The following is a 20,229-nucleotide window of genomic DNA, read 5'->3' as shown; positions in this document are numbered from 1 at the left end:
TTTAACTAGGCAAGTCAGTTAAGGACAAACTCTTATTTTCAATGACAGCCTAGGAACAGATTTGTACCTTGTCAGCTCGGGGATTTGAACTTGCAACCTTTCAATTACTAGTCCAACACTCTAACCACTAGGCTACGCTGCCACCCCAAAATGCCAATAGAGCTTCATTAAGCTCCCTAACTACTGTCAACTGGCCAATCACATCTGTGGTGGCTGGATATGATACTAATAAACAATGTTGTTTTAATAAAAAAATAATTTTGTTAAAGGACCAGTGCAATCAATACCGTAATCAATAACGTCCTGTGTTTTATATATATTTCCACACTATAAGTTTGGAATTATACTGTGAAATTGTGAACATTTTGATAATGTCATTTTAGTGTAAGAGCTGTTTGAAATGACCACCTGAAATTTCAGCCTGTTTTGGTGGGATGGAGTTTTGGCCTGCCTAGTGACATCACCAGGAAGTAAATTAATGAATAGTCCAATAAGAAAGAGTTCCAAACCTCTCTGCCAATAACAGCTAGTTTTCAGTTTTCCCCTCCATACTCTGACACAGTCCTAAATACATTCTTGCTTGAGAAATTTGTTATGAAGCTATTTTTGTTTCTTTTTGACCATTTTAATTGAAAACAATCACAGCAAGGGACTTAATTGTTACCCAGAAATGATTTGATATTGAGATATAAAAAAAGACTGCATTGGACCTTTTAACTTGTATTTCATTACAGAAAAGAATCTGAAGGTGCATCGGGACGGCAGTTGGGCCAGTAACGGAAAGGTTGCTGGATCGAATCCCCGAGCTGACAAGATAAAAAAAATCTGTCATTCTGCCCCTAAATAAGACAGTGAACCCACTGTTCCCCGGTAGGCCGTCATTATAAATAAGAATTTGTTCTTAACTGACTTGCCTAGTTAAATAAAGGTTACATTTTAAAAAGCTAAATCAACAAACAACAAATGGAGATTAAATGTTTCTATTTGGATTGGGATGAAAGGCTTGGAGTTGAGGCAGATTGGATTGGAAAGGCAGTGTAGCTTCGGTGGAGGGAGGGGGGCATCGATGGCACAGCCAGAGAGAAGACTGTCTGACATACAGGCCCGGAGCGCTTCATCAGTGCACCACATCTACTTCTCTGACGGTCAGTTCCTCCATAGGACCCTCTCCTCAGTGGGTATTGGTCCTCCATTGCCGAACAAGGAGCACCCACCTGGTACTATCAAACATGCTGTTAGCATGCCATTGGGAAAAAAACAGCCATATCAGAAACCAGAAGGAAAAAAACTACCACAAGAGAAACCAGAGGGAAGAAACAGCCACATGAGAAACCAGGGGAGAGAAACAGCCACATGAGAAACCAGGGGAGAGAAAAACAGCCACATGAGAAACCAGAGGGAAGAAACAGCCACATGAGAAACCAGGGGAGAGAAACAGCCACATGAGAAACCAGGGGAGAGAAAAACAGCCACATGAGAAACCAGGGGAGAGAAACAGCCAATTGAGAAACCAGGGGAAAGAAAAACAGCCAATTGAGAAACCAGGGGAGAGAAAAACAGCCACATGAGAAACCAGGGGAGAGAAAAACAGCCAATTGAGAAACCAGGGGAAAGAAAAACAGCCAATTGAGAAACCAGGGGAAAGAAAAACAGCCAATTGAGAAACCAGGGGAGAGAAATAGCCACATGAGAAACCAGGGGAGAGAAACAGACACATGAGAAACCAGGGGAGAGAAACAGACGCATGAGAAACCAGGGGAGAGAAACAGCCACATGAGAAACCAGGGGAGAGAAAAACAGCCAATTGAGAAACCAGGGGAAAGAAAAACAGCCAATTGAGAAACCAGGGGAGAGAAATAGCCACATGAGAAACCAGGGGAGAGAAACAGACACATGAGAAACCAGGGGAGAGAAACAGACGCATGAGAAACCAGGGGAGAGAAACAGCCACATGAGAAACCAGGGGAGAGAAACAGCCAATTGAGAAACCAGGGGAAAGAAAAACAGCCAATTGAGAAACCAGGGGAGAGAAATAGCCACATGAGAAACCAGGGGAGAGAAACAGACACATGAGAAACCAGGGGAGAGAAACAGCCACATGAGAAACCAGGGGAGAGAAACAGCCACATGAGAAACCAGGGGAGAGAAACAGCCACATGAGAAACCAGGGGAGAGAAACAGCCACATGAGAAACCAGGGGAGAGAAACAGCCACATGAGAAACCAGGGGAGAGAAACAGCCACATGAGAAACCAGGGGAGAGAAACAGCCACATGAGAAACCAGGGGAGAGAAAAACAGCCACATGAGAAACCAGGGGAGAGAAACAGCCAATTGAGAAACCAGGGGAAAGAAAAACAGCCAATTGAGAAACCAGGGGAGAGAAAAACAGCCACATGAGAAACCAGGGGAGAGAAACAGCCACATGAGAAACCAGGGGAGAGAAAAACAGCCAATTGAGAAACCAGGGGAAAGAAAAACAGCCAATTGAGAAACCAGGGGAGAGAAATAGCCACATGAGAAACCAGGGGAGAGAAACAGACACATGAGAAACCAGGGGAGAGAAACAGACGCATGAGAAACCAGGGGAGAGAAACAGCCACATGAGAAACCAGGGGAGAGAAACAGACACATGAGAAACCAGGGGAGAGAAACAGACGCATTAGAAACCAGGGGAGAGAAACAGACGCATGAGAAACCAGGGGAGAGAAACAGCCACATGAGAAACCAGGGGAGAGAAACAGCCAATTGAGAAACCAGGGGAAAGAAAAACAGCCAATTGAGAAACCAGGGGAGAGAAATAGCCACATGAGAAACCAGGGGAGAGAAACAGACACATGAGAAACCAGGGGAGAGAAACAGACGCATGAGAAACCAGGGGAGAGAAACAGCCACATGAGAAACCAGGGGAGAGAAACAGCCACATGAGAAACCAGGGGAGAGAAACAGCCACATGAGAAACCAGGGGAGAGAAACAGCCACATGAGAAACCAGGGGAGAGAAACAGCCACATGAGAAACCAGGGGAGAGAAACAGCCACATGAGAAACCAGGGGAGAGAAACAGCCACATGAGAAACCAGGGGAGAGAAAAACAGCCACATGAGAAACCAGGGGAGAGAAACAGCCAATTGAGAAACCAGGGGAAAGAAAAACAGCCAATTGAGAAACCAGGGGAGAGAAAAACAGCCACATGAGAAACCAGGGGAGAGAAACAGACACATGAGAAACCAGGGGAGAGAAACAGCCAATTGAGAAACCAGGGGAAAGAAAAACAGCCAATTGAGAAACCAGGGGAGAGAAAAACAGCCACATGAGAAACCAGGGGAGAGAAATAGCCACATGAGAAACCAGGGGAGAGAAACAGCCACATGAGAAACCAGGGGAGAGAAAAACAGCCACATGAGAAACCAGGGGAGAGAAACAGCCACATGAGAAACCAGGGGAGTGGGTGGTGAAAAACAAATTAAATATTCCATGGCCTTCAGGATTCATGGTAACACTGGTCTTATATTGATGGCCTTCAGGATTCATGGTAACACTGGTCTTATATTCCATGGCCTTCAGGATTCATGGTAACACTGGTCTTATATTCCATGGCCTTCAGGATTCATGGTAACACTGGTCTTATATTGATGGCCTTCAGGATTCATGGTAACACTGGTCTTATATTCCATGGCCTTCAGGATTCATGGTAACACTGGTCTTATATTCCATGGCCTTCAGGATTCATGGTAACACTGGTCTTATATTGATGGCCTTCAGGATTCATGGTAACACTGGTCTTATATTCCATGGCCTTCAGGATTCATGGTAACACTGGTCTTATATTCCATGGCCTTCAGGATTCATGGTAACACTGGTCTTATATTGATGGCCTTCAGGATTCATGGTAACACTGGTCTTATATTCCATGGCCTTCAGGATTCATGGTAACACTGGTCTTGTATTCCATGGCCTTCAGGATTCATGGTAACACTGGTCTTATAGTAATGACCTTCAGGATTCATGGTAACACTGGTCTTATATTGATGGCCTTCAGGATTCATGGTAACACTGGTCTTACATTTATGGCCTTTAGGATTCATGGTAACACTGGTCTTATATTCCATGGCCTTCAGGATTCATGGTAACACTGGTCTTATAGTAATGACCTTCAGGATTCATGGTAACACTGGTCTTATAGTAATGACCTTCAGGATTCATGGTAACACTGGTCTTATATTGATGGCCTTCAGGATTCATGGTAACACTGGTCTTATATTCCATGGCCTTCAGGATTCATGGTAACACTGGTCTTATATTCCATGGCCTTCAGGATTCATGGTAACACTGGTCTTATATTGATGGCCTTCAGGATTCATGGTAACACTGGTCTTATATTCCATGGCCTTCAGGATTCATGGTAACACTGGTCTTATATTCCATGGCCTTCAGGATTCATGGTAACACTGGTCTTATATTGATGGCCTTCAGGATTCATGGTAACACTGGTCTTATATTCCATGGCCTTCAGGATTCATGGTAACACTGGTCTTATATTCCATGGCCTTCAGGATTCATGGTAACACTGGTCTTATATTGATGGCCTTCAGGATTCATGGTAACACTGGTCTTATATTCCATGGCCTTCAGGATTCATGGTAACACTGGTCTTGTATTCCATGGCCTTCAGGATTCATGGTAACACTGGTCTTATAGTAATGACCTTCAGGATTCATGGTAACACTGGTCTTATATTGATGGCCTTCAGGATTCATGGTAACACTGGTCTTACATTGATGGCCTTCAGGATTCATGGTAACACTGGTCTTATATTCCATGGCCTTCAGGATTCATGGTAACACTGGTCTTATAGTAATGACCTTCAGGATTCATGGTAACACTGGTCTTATAGTAATGACCTTCAGGATTCATGGTAACACTGGTCTTATAGTAATGACCTTCAGGATTCATGGTAACACTGGTCTTATAGTAATGACCTTCAGGATTCATGGTAACTCTGGTCTTACATGTATGGCCTTCAGGATTCAAGGTTGTGAGACTTATTATGACATAAAACTAATATCCTCTGCCAAACATTCCCACACTAGTGTCATAAATGAATACAGTGTTGAATAATTTTTTTTTGTTTAAACGTCTGTGTAAATTGTCTTAAATGCATTATGGGTCAGCTAATAAGGGTAATTTCAGTAACACTTTATTTTACAGACCACTACTTACAACGTTACTTAATAACGATTTATTAAAACGGTAATGACCTAATAATCTCATAGTAAATAACACTTCAATGTTTTCTGAGATTAATTGACAACAACAAAAAAACATCCCCATGTTCCACTTGGTTCCAGGTAGCTACCAATCGTGTTGCATTACTTTAGAAATAGCAGAAACATTCCAGAATTACTGATTGATTATAGAACTGAAGCACCATGTATAGCAGTAATCACCTAGAAGTCAAATGGAACAAGTACAAGACTACAGAACAGTACTACTGAGTCCATAGTCCACATGCAGCAATGGATAGAAATGATCAGTTCCAAAAGGATATGGATAAAAGACAAATACTGGGTGTTCTTGGCAGGTGTCACAATCAGTGCTTTTGTCAGGCTTGGTCTTTCATCCGTTTCCCTTTAACAATCTTTCAGTGTGGAATCAAAAATGAAGTCAATGGAATATAGGCCGAGGATGAAAAACAACACAGATCAAGTTCTCATGGCAGCTTCCCTCTGCTTGGAGGTCATTTAAACCTACCCTTGAAGAATAAATGGTTGGAGGTCATTTAAACCTACCCTTGAGGGATAATGTCAGCAAATTGATGCTCAGTTGAGTGCCAAGCATAAATTTGCTGCTTCAGTTTTAAAGGCAATATCTAACTTGTAATGCAATCGGGGGCTGTCAAAAGTACACCTATTTCTGGTACATTTGACTGCTTGTGACCATTCAGGAATTCAAGGAGAATACAATCCAGCATAATGATTTATAGTAAATATAATTGTAATAATAATTACAAATCAACTGCAGTATGACTGCAAAGTTAAACAGGTCTTACACAAATCAGTAGAATCTGGTGGAAAATGCACTTACGAAATGCCAGATTTTAAAGGAGGCGAGGCAGATTTTTTTTTAAAAAGAAAAAGAAAATCTCATTTTGAAATGCATGGGACATCATTAAAATTCATGAGGTCCCTGCCTTAGATCAAAATGAAAATGTCAACGAAAGATTGTTGGGGCACTAATAATTATGCAACGGAGGAGTTGCATTTTAATTGACTAAGTAAACATCTCAGGACAATATTTTAAATAGGTATCATCAAGCCGGTCTAATAGGAAAAATAGGAGAATCATTATCTGGTTGAGATTGCATTGCTTCCAACCAGTATAATAGAGGCAGGGAAAAGTCACCAAGGTGCCTCTGGATATGACATTTTCAAAACAGATACTAGAGCAGGACTGACTTGTTTTAATATTAAAGCCTGATTGATTTCCTGGCTACAACTCCATCGACTTTCACACTCCACTGGGGTGTAATTACCTTTCTGCTGCCCATGCTAAAAGGAGGAGGGGGTGCATGCTTTTTTTAATACCTCACAGTTTTCATTACAGCGTAAATCAAAGGAGGTGTTTAAATAAAGAATAATAACTGAAAAGACCCAATCCTGAAGGCAGATTAGAACATAGTTTGATAGTACAGATACTGCTAGGCCTTAATATACCTCAGAATGGGTGATCAGTCCTTGGAGAATGTAACTGAAGTGATACATCTGCTGATGTAAAAAGAGCTTTAGAAATACATTTGATTGATTGCAAATCTACACTGAGTGCACAAAACATTAGGAACACCTTCCTAATATTGAGTTGCACCCCCCCCCCCACACACACACACTTTTGCCATCAGAACAGCTTCAATTCATCAGATCATGGACTCTACAAGGTGTCGAAAGTGTTCCACAGGGATGCTGGCCCATATTGACTCCAACGTGTTCCACAGTTGTCAAGTTGGCTGGGTGTCCTTTGGGTGGAGGACCATTCTTGATACACATGGGAAACTGTTGAGTGAAAAACCCAGCAGCGTTGCAGTTCTTGACACACTCAAACCGGTGTGCCTGGCACCTACTACCATACCCCCGTTCAAAAGCACTTAAATCTTTTGTCTTGCCCATTCACCCTCTGAATGGCACACATACACAATTCATGTCTCAAAGCTTCTTTAATCTGTCTCCTCCCCTTCATCTACAATGATTGAAGTGGATTTAACAAGTGACATCAATAAGGGATCATATCTTTCACCTGGATTCACCTGGTCAGTCTGTCATGGAAAGAGATGTTCCTAATGTTTTGTCGACTCAGTGTACAGCATATCTAAATGATTTTGCTGACAAAAAGGGATACAGATGTAATCATCCTAAAACCAGACCCAACTGTGGAAATACAGGCTGTTGATCCCGTGGGAAGAAGACAAATGGTTGAACACCTTGTGAAAAATACTTTTGAATCATTACTGAGATTCATAACAGAAGACAATTATTTCTGACTAAAAGGGTTTGCTCACCAGTAAATAATAACCTTATCTAACAATCTATTTTCTTGTCTGTGGGCTTCAAGATACATTCAGTGACGCTTCTGAGCATGTATTCACTCACAGGAATTCACTCCGTCATGCAACGTGACAGCTGCGTGACAAGAAATGCTAATGAGTTTAACCTCTTACTTCATACTCTCTCTTGGTGCATTTATACAGGCAGCCCATTCTGATCTTTTACTGGCAAAAGAGCTGATCTGATTGATCAAAAGACCAATTAGTGGAAAAAGATCAGAAGTGGGCTGGCTGTGTAAACGCAGTTCATGTTTATGTCGGAAGTCTTACTGCTACTTATGATTACGTCATATCTACCTTTAACATCAAAGATCCAACTTTTATGTCTGCAGGTCTTTCTGACATTGAAGGGTTATTTCACCTATAGCAAACAAAAATGAGGGAAATTCACTTTCAATAACAGAAGAATATCGGGGGAGTTATTAACAAGTTGAAAACATGTACATTGCATGAGTCATTTAACATCACGGGGAAGGAGAGGGGGGACCAATGATGGAGATATCAGACTGAACCTCGATGTCAGGGACAATGGCTTGCATTTACACAGGCAGCCCAATTCTGATCTTTTTCCACTAAATCGGTCTTTTGATTAATCAGATCAGCTCTTTCGACAATAATTTAGCAAAAAAAATAATAATTGGGCATAGTTTATAAAATCAGACCTGCATCCACTATGAGTGAACCAAGTCCATTGACAACAAATACACACTAGTCTTATTATTAGTATGGCCAACTGTTTTAGGTCTATGCAAGGTGCACACTGTTTTAGGTCTATGCAAGGTGCACACTGTTTTAGGTCTATGCAAGGTGCACACTGTTTTCAGAGTCTTGTTTTGCAAAAAAAATGTCAGATGTGCCTAGTGTTCTTTCTGCCTTTTCTAACATGATGACCAAACCGGCTCCGCCCCCGTGAATCTGCGTGCACCATCATGCGCACGTCGGTTTTGTCTAACCCCACCAGGCGCGTTCACGTCGGTTTTGTCTAACCCCACCAGGCGCGTTCACGTCGGTTTTGTCTAACCCCACCAGGCGCGTTCACGTCGGTTTTGTCTAACCCCACCAGGCGTGTTCACGTCGGTTTTGTCTAACCCCACCAGGCGCGTTCACGTCGGTTTTGTCTAACCCCACCAGATGCGTTCACGTCGGTTTTGTCTAACCCCACCAGGCGCGTTCACGTCGGTTTTGTCTAACCCCACCAGGCGCGTTCACGTCGGTTTTGTCTAACCCCACCAGGCGCGTTCACGTCGGTTTTGTCTAACCCCACCAGGCGCGTTCAAGTCGGTTTTGTCTAACCCCACCAGGCGCGTTCACGTCGGTTTTGTCTAACCCCACCAGGCGCGTTCACGTCGGTTTTGTCTAACCCCACCAGGCGCGTTCAAGTCGGTTTTGTCTAACCCCACCAGGCGCGTTCACGTCGGTTTTGTCTAACCCCACCAGACCTGTTCATATCCTCACATGTTAAAATACCAAAACCAACTGAGAATTTTGACTCGTATTTGAGTCACATAAAAGTGTTCTCTACTCCGACAATTAATCCACAGATAAAAAGGGGAAACCTAGTTAGTTTTTAGTTTGTTTTTCTTTAATTAATCTCTCCTCGTTCAGCTTCTTCTTCTGTGGATTTTATATGGCGGTTGGCAACCAACTTAAAAGGTGCGTTATCGTCCACCAACTGGACTGGAGTGTGGACCTTGTTCATCTTTCAATTACCCACGTGGGTATATGCTGGTAAAAACCAATGAGTAAATAGGAGAGGCAGGACTTGCAGCATGTCAAGCGGGCTAAATTAGAATAGAACCAAGTTCTATATTAGCGCCTGGCTACACAGACACCCGGGAGCAGTTTGGATGAAATGATTGAATAACATGCATGTGTACATTTATTTTTGCCACGCTCGCACACACAACGCAGCCGGTTTGGTCAGCATGTTAGGCTAACCCAAGATGGAGACGGCAGGAAGCCCACACTCTTATAAAAAGAGGTGCTTAGTAAAGCCATATAGGGTTCTTCTGTTTGTCCCCATTTGGGGAACCATTTCTTTCAAAAAGGGTTCTCAGGATGAGAAAGATTCTAGGTTGAACCCTTTGCCTTGCAAAGAACCCTCGTCTTCCAAAAAGGGTTTCTACATATGAAAATGGTTCTTGGTATAAACCTATCCCTCTGCAAAGAACCCTTTTGGAACCCTTTTTTTCCCCCCTAAGAGTGTAGTGGTTAGAGCGCTGGGCCAGTAACCAAAATGTCACTAGTTTGAATCCTCGAGTTGACAAAGTGAAAACAAATCTGCCGATGTGCCCTTGAGCATGGCACTTAACCCTAATATCTCCAGGGTCACCGTTCATAATGGCTGATCCCTGGCCGTGACCCCATGGGATATGCAACAACAAAAAACATTTCCAATTCACACATATTAATACACGCGTGTGAAATAGCACAAATATAATAGGACAAATAAACACCTACCAAATGTATTTAAAATTCTAATAGGCTTAGGGCCAACCTCAAACTTACATAGATGGGAGATCATGAACTTACGTGTTGCACCACAACTAATAGGTAAAATATGTCAGTGTAGGCATTCTTCATACCATCCCACTCTTGACAACATGTGAAAATTGTAAATACAATTGTAATAAAAATGTACAAATATTTAATATTCAATTAAAGTAATTTTATGTTCAAATAAGACTCAACCAGAACCACACAATAATAACTCATGTGTGGTAAATAGTCTTGCTGCTTTCTATATTAGCCTATATTGGTATTAGATTACATATTCTAGTAGCCTTGCTGGGATTTAATTTTTTTTAAAACACATGTGTATAATACTTAATGATAAACACAAGCCTATGTAGGAACAGTAGTTGTAATCCAATACGGGAACTCAATGAGTGCATGAAGGAAGAACTGATTGTCAACAAAACAAAAAAAAACGTTCTATGACTGCAATATTTCTTCAATTTCTCCTGTGATCATCTGTTTAAAACCTGACCTTCTCTTTACAGCATAACTGGGGTATATCTGATTAAATACACTAAACATAATGGATCTTTAAGAGGCTAAATGAAGGCAGGGAGACCCTCTACTTGCCCAAGTTGGAACCAAGAGGCTGGCTGGTCGCTCTAACAGTTCAGCTTGCTGTTTCCCGGGCACATTCATTTCCCATACAGCCGCTGGCTCTGTCCACTGAACTCGAAGAGACTTTCAGAAGTCATTTATCCAACAATAGTCGAGTAGTGCCGTTCAATGATGTCCCATTCACCGGAAGAGGCACACGAACGTACGGACAGACCGAGCATATAGCCTAGCCCCTGTACGCAACTAGAGTAGATAAGGAAGGTAGGCAGGCTACCGCGCTCAACACTGCACTGTCTCCAGTCGCTATGTCACATTTTCCGACGGTGATTATGGATCTGATAGATAGTCACGCAATACATAGCAAATATGAGAAAAACAAATGCACAGCTCAGTGTCAGATAGGTGAATCCATGATTGAGGTTGAAACAGCTTCCGCTGCTACGTTGTTAACTGCATTCTGTCGTTGTACTCGGTGAAACGCGGGACAGTCCGCACGTTGTCTTCTTCACCTGCTGCCTCTCCCTCCCCCCATCTTATTTTTAACCATTGCGATGGGTCCAGTAGGCCTATGGATTAACATGTTTACACATATTCTCTGTTGTCAATTGTCACTGCAGAATTTAGGCTATGAACTAATTTTCTCCTTCAAAAAATGTAACATTCCATGATTGACTTTAGCTGTGTCCAAATGAGGTAAAGCAATGCGTTGTGTTTTTCACTCTTTCATCTCTGTGTCATAAAACTATCTCCAATTCGGCATCCAAATAAATACACTAAGTTAATTTACAATTCAATAGGACTACTGGAGTAGCCTGTTAATCATCTATCGGCCTACTGAACCAGATCAAATAAATACTCTATTGTTGTCATTAGTTTATAATAAATTGCATTTATTTAATATCAAACAAACAATGGATACAAATTCATGGAATTTGGTTTTCCCATGATTAAAAGTTGTGTGGAAGGCCTAATTTGTCTAATCTAATACACTAGCACTCCCAGGCCTGTAAATTATTCCTCTCAATAATAAAGGACATGATTGAAATTTACATTCTAAGAAATTCATGTTGATTTTGTGATAATATACAGGGAGCAGAACTAGACTTCAAGACTCTCTGCAACAGACCTATAAATTCATTTTATCCATTCAATCCACAAACCAGATGTATTGTTGTATTATTGTTGTTAAAAAAAAAACATACAAAAACTTTGTTAAGAATGTATTTGTTAGAGAGCACTGTGCTTCTCTCGAAAGGTGTACAGGCAATATAGTTGCAATATGTTCTTTGTACGCTAGTCTACCGTTTTCAGAATACCCTAGAGGTTAGAATAAGCAGAGGGGCTTGTTACTTTTTCCACATTTCCCTCACCCTCAAATGGAAAAAGATCTCTCTTCTCCAGCCTAACTGTCCATGATATGGATAACACTAATTTCAACAAATGTGGCACTATACTCTCATTTCAACCAATGTAGCACAATACTCAAGACAGTTATGTAGTCTCTGATTCTATATGTTTGATTCAGCCTGAGGTTCTGAAATTGGGGGATTCATTAGCACTGTCAGCAGGTCTATTTACTTGGGACAAGCTATTGTTTTGCAGTTTGAAGAAAATAAACCATGTCATTTCAATTCTTGAGGTGAAAATACAGTCTAACATGTCAACTCTAGAAAATCTTTCCATTATTGCAAATAGTAAGATCTTTCTATGGAAGAGGAATTCTGAATAACTCTTTTTGAATGAGTATTTTTGTAACTGGTTAAGGCATGGCTCTCCAACCCTGTTCCTAAAAAACTATTGATGTGAGAAGTGGCGGTGGAAACTCGTCTAAATACCACTGTCTTTAGCTGTGGTTCCACTCCTTGCAGCGGCGGCCCACCCATTAGGGCATTAGGGGTGGTGCCCCACTTGTGATTGGTCAAAAAAAAGTTTAACTATATAATATATATGAAATAATTCATGGATTAAGTTTTAAATGGTCATAAAAGTGTGATAAGTGTATATTTTCCTTTTCCTGTCAAATATATATTTTTCATAGCAAGCTGTTCAGTTACTTACTAATCTGGCCCTCAGTAAATGCCAGCAGCAGCAGCAGCAGCAGCTCCGTGGCCTTGCGAACATTATTTTGCCAGCTATTTTCTATGAGGGGGGGAACTGCCCCAATGAACTCGCAGGATTTCATAGCATAAATTCTAACAGTACAAATCAAATGGACCATCCTGGTTTGACCAGTGTAGATTGCCTCTGCGTTGTGTTCTGATTGGCTTAAAGATAAGAGTTGGAGGTGATCTTTTATTCTGATGAAGGAACAAACAACATCCAGAAATGAAATGTTCTGCTGCCCTCATGCATCAACTCCTCTCTTCCACATGGATACAGTAGACAAGGCTAAGAATAACAGTTGTCTCGTTAGATAACAATACAATATAGTGCAATGTACAGTACAGCCTATGGTGTTGGGCTAGCCAACTTTCCTCGTGTATAATAATGTACAGTACAGCCTATGGTGTTGGGCTAGCCAACTTTCCTCGTGTATAATAATGTACAGTACAGCCTATGGTGTTGGGCTAGCCAACTTTCATCATGTATAATAATGTACAGTATAGCCTATGGTGTTGGGCTAGCCAACTTTCCTCATGTATAATAATGTACAGTACAGCCTATGGTGTTGGGCTAGCCAACTTTCCTCATGTATAATAATGTACAGTACAGCCTATGGTGTTGGGCTAGCCAACTTTCATCATGTATAATAATGTACAGTACAGCCTATGGTGTTGGGCTAGCCAACTTTCATCATGTATAATAATGTACAGTACAGCCTATGGTGTTGGTCTAGCCAACTTTCCTTGTGTATAATAATGTACAGTACAGCCTATGGTGTTGGGCTAGCCAACTTTCATCATGTATAATAATGTACAGTACAGCCTATGGTGTTGGGCTAGCCAACTTTTATCATGTATAGCAATGTACAGTATAGCCTATGGTGTTGGGCTAGCCAACTTTCATCATGTATAATAATGTACAGTACAGCCTATGGTGTTGGGCTAGCCAACTTTTATCATGTATAGCAATGTACAGTATAGCCTATGGTGTTGGGCTAGCCAACTTTCATCATGTATAATAATGTACAGTATAGCCTATGGTGTTGGGCTAGCCAACTTTTATCATGTATAGCAATGTACAGTACAGCCAACTTTCATAAATTACAGCCAGGCAATACGTACAGTTAGTACATGACATGCACTTGTAACAGTTTAGCTTCCGTCCCTCTCCTCACCCCGAACCAGGGACCCTGTGCACACATCGACAACAGCCACCCTCGAAGCATCATTACCCATCGCTCCACAAAAGCCGCGGTCCTTGCAGAGCAAGGGGAACAACTACTTCAAGGTCTCAGAGCAGGTGACGTGACCGATTGAAATGCTATTAGCGCGCACCACCGCTAACTAGCTAGCCATTTCACATCGGTTACACACTTGCAAACTAACAGTGAAATATTGTAAAAAATATCATAACAAAGGGCCTCCCGAGTGGTACAGCGGTCTAAGGCACTACATCGCAGTGCTGAGGCACCACTTAAGCCTCGGGGTTCGATCCCAGGCTGTGTCACAGCCAGCCGTGAGCCCATGGGGCTGCGCTCAATTGGCCCAGCGTCAGCGGGGCTTGGCCGGGATGATTTCGTTGGCTTGCTCTAGTGACTTCTTGTGGCGGGCCGTGCGCCTGCAAACTGACTTCGGTTGGACGTGTTTACTCCGACACATTGGAGCGGCTGGCTTCAGGGTTAAAAGAGAAGTGTATTAATAAGAAGCAGTACAACTTGGCGGGTCATGTTTCGGAAGACGCATGACTCTCAAACGTTGTCTCTCTGTTGGCGAGTTGCAGCGATGAGACAAAATCGTAACTACCAATTTGGGAGAAAAGGGGGGAGGGGGGTATAAAAATCATAACAAACAAAAACACAGGACATACCAGATAAAGAGACAAACAACATCCATAAATAAAATGTGCTGCCCTTATGCACCAGCTCCTCTTTAAAGTACAGATTAACACGGGGCCATGCTAGCCCAATGACAACATGTAGCCTACAGTAGAAGGTACAGTAGCTAGCATGTACAACATTCACAAATCAACGGATGAAAAGTTCATAAATGCATAAATATCACAAAATACTGGTAGAACATCATGATATTACAATATCACTGACTATATAAACTCAAATGTGTTTTAACATATAGGCTTGATTCTGATTTTCATGGGACTAGTTCAGTGACCTACCTCTTCCACATGGATACAGAAGACAGGGAAGAGGTTAGGGGGCAGGGGATATTTATGAGGGGGAAGGCAGAAGGAGAAGGAAGTGTGCGACATTAAAAAGGGCACTGACAACAACATGTACAGTAATATCAGGCATGGAAACTATTCAGATTTTGTGCAATTATACAACATAAAATTCAACACTTGTTACATTGGGATGCTCAAATGTGTGTCCGTTCAGTCAGAACTGGGTCAGAACTGGCTCTAGTCTCCTCCCCCAATGAGTCTCTCGCGCCAGACGGCTTACTTCCGCACGTGAGATCAGAGCTGCTCTATCAGAGTTCAATCTTGGTTTCATCAGACCAGATAATCTTGTTTCTCATGGTCTGAGAGTCTTTAGATGCCTTTTGGCAAATTCCAAGCAGGCTGTCATGTGCCTACTGTGAAGTGACTTCTGTCTGGCCACTCTAATATAAAGGCCTGATTGGTGGAGTGCTGCAGAGATGGTTGTCCTTCTGGAAGGTTCTCCCATCTCCACAGAGGAACTCTGGAGCTCTGTCAGAGTGACCATCGGGTTCTTGGTCACCTCCCTGACCAAGGCCCTTCTTCCCAGATTTATCAGTTTGGCTGGGCGGCCAGCTCTAGGAAGAGTCTTGGTGGTTCCAAACATCTTCCATTTAAGAATGATGGAGGCCACTGTGTTCTTGGGGACCTTCAATAAAGCAGAAATGTTTTGGTACCCTTCCCCAGATCTGTGCCTCGACACAATCCTGTCTCGGCACTCTACGGACAATTCCTTCGACCTCATGGCTTGGTTTTTGCTCTGACATGCACTGTCAACTGTGGGACCTTATATAGACAGGCATGTGCCTTTCCAAATAATTTCCTATAAATTGAATTTACAACAGGTGTACTTTAATCAAGTTGTAGAAACATCTCAAGGATGCTCAATGGAAACAGGATGCACCTGAGCTCAATTTCGAGTCTCATAGCAAAGGGTCTGAATACTTATGTAAATACGGATGTATGGATGTATGTAAATAAATGTAAGTAGAAAACAGCTTAAACAAATGCAAATGCGGCTACTTTGCTGTTTTTCTGGCTGCACTTTTGACATGACTGTAAGTTCGCCACAGTTGGCTAGCTAGCAAGCAAGGGATAAGAACGTTGCCAGCCGGTATGGCAATGGAACATTTAGAACGAACGACTGGGTCGCGTCCATAGATACAGAACTGATAGAACGAACGACCAGCTGGCTTGGGTAGCAACTCTAGATTTGTGTCGGAAAAATATCTTGTGGAATGATGGAAATAGTATGAATAAATTCATCAAAATAGCGTTTTTAATTCAAATATGTCAATCTTTATTTGAATATGTTGGTAACCCGTTGTATAAAAGTGATAATGCCCTTGAAGCCGGTGTTTGGAGGTTATATTGGCACAGTTTGCTTCTCAGGCATTATCACTTAGGGTGTGTTCGTAAATTCAATCTGGAGTGCCACAGTGTGCTCTGAATGCGCTCTGGGCATTCCTAATTCAGAGCGTTTGGCTCTTGGAGTGTTCAGAGCGCATAGTGGACAATCTGGCTGCGGAGAAGGTTTGATCAGAGCGTTCTGACCTTACAATGGCAGTCAATCACCCAAGCTAACTGGCTAACTTGCTAGTTACTTCCAGACACAAATGAGAGAACAACTCACTCTGACCATTTTACTCACCCTAGCAGAGCTGGTTAGGCTGTTTTCATGTTATCCAGAGCGTTGGTGACTAACTTTGCTGCTGGCAACAATTTAATTACACCGGTCATATTCAACAGGTGTTGAGCATTTGTAAATTCACCAGTTATTCTACGAACGCACCCTTAATTAGAACATTTGTTTTCACTTATTGCATCTGAATGCTTGTTGCCTTCTCCCTGGTTTCCATAGTTACCACAGACAGAAAGTGGATATATATACAGGGTGCGTTTGTAAATTCACTCTGGCCATCTACTACGAGTTCAGAGCACTCTCGTCTGAGTGTGCCAGAGCGCCGAATTACTGATTGTCACGTCTCCTCCCACTCCCCCTCTTCGGCGCTCAACGTCGCTGGTTTACTAACAACTGGTCCAGACAACAATCATTACACGCACCTGTCCCTCATTATGAGAGTCGCCTGGACTCCATCACTTCACTGATTACCTCCCCTATATCTGTCACTCCCTTAGGTTCCTTCCCCAGACAGTATTGATTATGTGATTCATGTCGAGATGTGGCTCCTGGTTTGTATCTGTCGTCGTTGTTTTATTAAACTCACCACCTGCTTCTCGACTCCCAGCATCTTCGTTACACTGATGAATTTACAAACACTCAACACCCATTGAATAAGGCCAGTGTCGGTAAACGTTGGAGAAAAAAAAAAGCGCAATTATATTGTGGCCTGCAGCACAGTTACAGTCACCAACGCTCTGGATAACATGAAAACAGCCTAACCAGCTCTGCTAGGGAGAGTAAAATGGTCAGAGTGAGGTGTTCTCTCATTTGTGTCTGGAAGTAGCTAACAAGTTAAGCAAGGTTAGCCAGTTATCACTGCCGTTGTGAGAGCGAAACGCTCGGCCAGAGCGTCCAGTGTGCGCTCTAAACGCGCTAAACGCTCTAAACGCTCCGAGAGCGAAACGCTCTGAATTTACAAACAGACAATCTGACAACACTCTGAATTTGCAGAGATCACACCCATAGTAGAAATTCATAAAAACTAAAATGATCTATTTTGGTTATAATTTAAGATTATGGATTAGGCATAAGGTTAGCAGTGTGGTTAAGGTTAGGTTTAAAAATGGAATTTTAAGGGAAAATTGTAGAAATAGGCTGACTTTGACTATAGCTGGGATAACTAGTGATGACTGTTCTCCCTGGTGCACTCGTCTGTTCGTTCATCAACTGGCAGCTAAATAGTATCATCTAATCTGTTGAAAACAGTGGCAGCATGTGCAGCAGTGGTGATTCAGTGTATTTATACTGTTGTTCGAATGCGCAAATCGTTTTATACATCTTCTCAAAGAAACTACCGGTAGTTGGAAAACTTGGCATCATATTTCTGTCACTCTGCTTTGTTGACAACTCCAACCATCTCGCTTCCCGGGTATTCAGCCAATCAGCAGCCACCGCTGACTCCTTGCCACCACACGTCATTGGGTACATATAACATCTATTTTCCATTAAATGTATGTTTGAATTTTCAAACTAGTTTTAAAATGGGAAGGCAGATCGTTTTTTTTATGAAAAACATTCACTTTTGAAAAACATTCTCTTTTGAAAAACATTCACTTTTGAAAAACATTCACTTGTAATGATGAATAATTATTAATATCCCCTCACTGCCAATGTTCTTTCGGTAGTGTTCAACGTTCAATATGCACTGGATTTACAGTAGAGTTGGACTTTATCATGTAAATCTTGGTGGGGCAAACTCAACATTTTTTTAGATGCATACCAGCAAAGCCACTACACAACACATGAATTGCACTATAATGGTGACAAATAATGCATTTGACATAAAACAAAAAGTAATTTAGCAGACGCTCTTATTCAGAGCGATTTACAAATCAAATCAAATGTATTTATATAGCCCTTCTTACATCAGCTGATCTCTCAAAGTGCTGTACAGAAACCCAGCCTAAAACCCCAAAACAGCAAGCAATGCAAGGAAAAACTCCCTAGAAAGGCCAAAACCTAGGAAGAAACCTAGAGAGGAACCAGGCTATGAGGGGTGGCCAGTCCTCTTCTGGCTGTGCTGGGTGGAGATTATAACAGAACATGGCCAAGATGTTCAAATGTTCATAAATGACCAGCACGGTCAAATAATAATAATCACAGTTGTCGAGGGTGCAACAAGTCAGCACCTCAAGAGTAAATGTCAGTTGGCTTTTCATAGCCGATCATTGAGAGTATCTCTACCGCTTCTGCTGTCTCTAGAGAGTTGAAAACAGCAGGTCTGGGACAGGTAGCACGTCCGGTGAACAGGTCAGGGTTCCATAGCCGCAGGCAGAACAGTTGAAACTGGAGCAGCAGCACGGCCAGGTGGACTGGGGACAGCAAGGAGTCATCATGTCAGGTAGTCCTGAGGCATGGTCCTAGGGCTCAGGTCCTCCGAGAGAGAGAAAGAAAGAAAGAGAGAAAGTGAGAATTAGAGAGAGAGCATACTTAAATTCACACAGGACACCGGATAAGACAGGAGAAATACTCCAGATATAACAGACTGACCCTAGCCCCCCTACACATAAACTACTGCAGCATAAATACTGGAGGCTGAGACAGGAGGGGTCAGGAGACACTGTGGCCCCATCCGACGATGGGGGCCGCAGTATTGAGTATTGAGCAGTGGCGGATTTAGGCATAGGCGACATGGGCAGCCACCCAGGGTGGCATCTTGCCGAGGGCGGCACGGGGCGCCTGCACAAAAAAACATTTGGAATAGTGACATTTGCGCGATCAGTTTTCTATTGCTCATTTGCACCTCATGTCAATGATATCATGTCACCGTGTGGGACTGTGGGTCAGTTAACCTTGTCGAAGTGGGCGCCCTGATTCTAGTTTGTGAGCTAGGCAGGCTACTGCCTGGGAAGGTCTCCCACTCAGAAGTACGAGATGGGGAGGGGGTGGGGGTAGGTTGACCTCAGGTCTCCCCACTGGAAGCCCGAGGCAGGGGGAGCAGGGTTAGGTTGACCTCAGGTCTCCCCACTGGAAGCCTGAGGTAGGGGGAGCGGGGGAATCTATCAAATAGCACACCTCAAACTTTGTACAGTACTAATGCAATTAGTCAAATCAGTCACACTACGAAATGCTACCAAATAAACCACAATTCATTCATAATACTGTGAATATATAGTTTCACAGACTTACTGTTGCAATTTTTTATGGTTTGTGCAAAATCGTTAAGAATAATATAAAACCAGTCTGCACACCACCAAGGTGAATTGGTTTAGTCTTGACTCTTGGTTGACAATGTTGCGCGATGGGTAATGTATTGATGCTCAAGTGCCAAATCAACACAAATTTGTTTCTATTTGTCTTTGTTACTTCTTTTTGATATTTACGAGTCTCATTTTTGTATTTTTATACACTGCTCAAAAAAATAAAGGGAACACTTAACACATCCTAGATCTGAATGAAAGAAATAATCTTATTAAATACTTTTTTCTTTACATAGTTGAATGTGCTGACAACAAAATCACACAAAAATAATCAATGGAAATCCAATTTATCAACCCATGGAGGTCTGGATTTGGAGTCACACTCAAAATTAAAGTGGAAAACCACACTACAGGCTGATC

General features: G+C 42.3%; 1 protein-coding gene across 1 annotated transcript in view; it reads right to left on the bottom strand.

Moving 5' to 3' along the window:
* LOC106606698 (gamma-2-syntrophin) overlaps nucleotides 1–17,237 on the bottom strand; it is an 84,341-nt gene extending 67,104 nt beyond the window's left edge. The window contains exon 1 of the mRNA XM_045694316.1: nucleotides 17,214–17,237. Coding sequence (XP_045550272.1) covers nucleotides 17,214–17,237 — 24 coding nt within the window. The remainder of the gene's footprint in view (nucleotides 1–17,213) is intronic.
* Between the last annotated feature and the right edge of the window lie 2,992 nt (nucleotides 17,238–20,229).

Source organism: Salmo salar, chromosome ssa01, assembly GCF_905237065.1.
Source record: "Salmo salar chromosome ssa01, Ssal_v3.1, whole genome shotgun sequence".
Lineage (NCBI taxonomy): Eukaryota > Metazoa > Chordata > Actinopteri > Salmoniformes > Salmonidae > Salmo > Salmo salar.
Note: the sequence above shows the minus strand (reverse complement) of the source record. Positions and strands in the feature narration are given on the sequence as shown.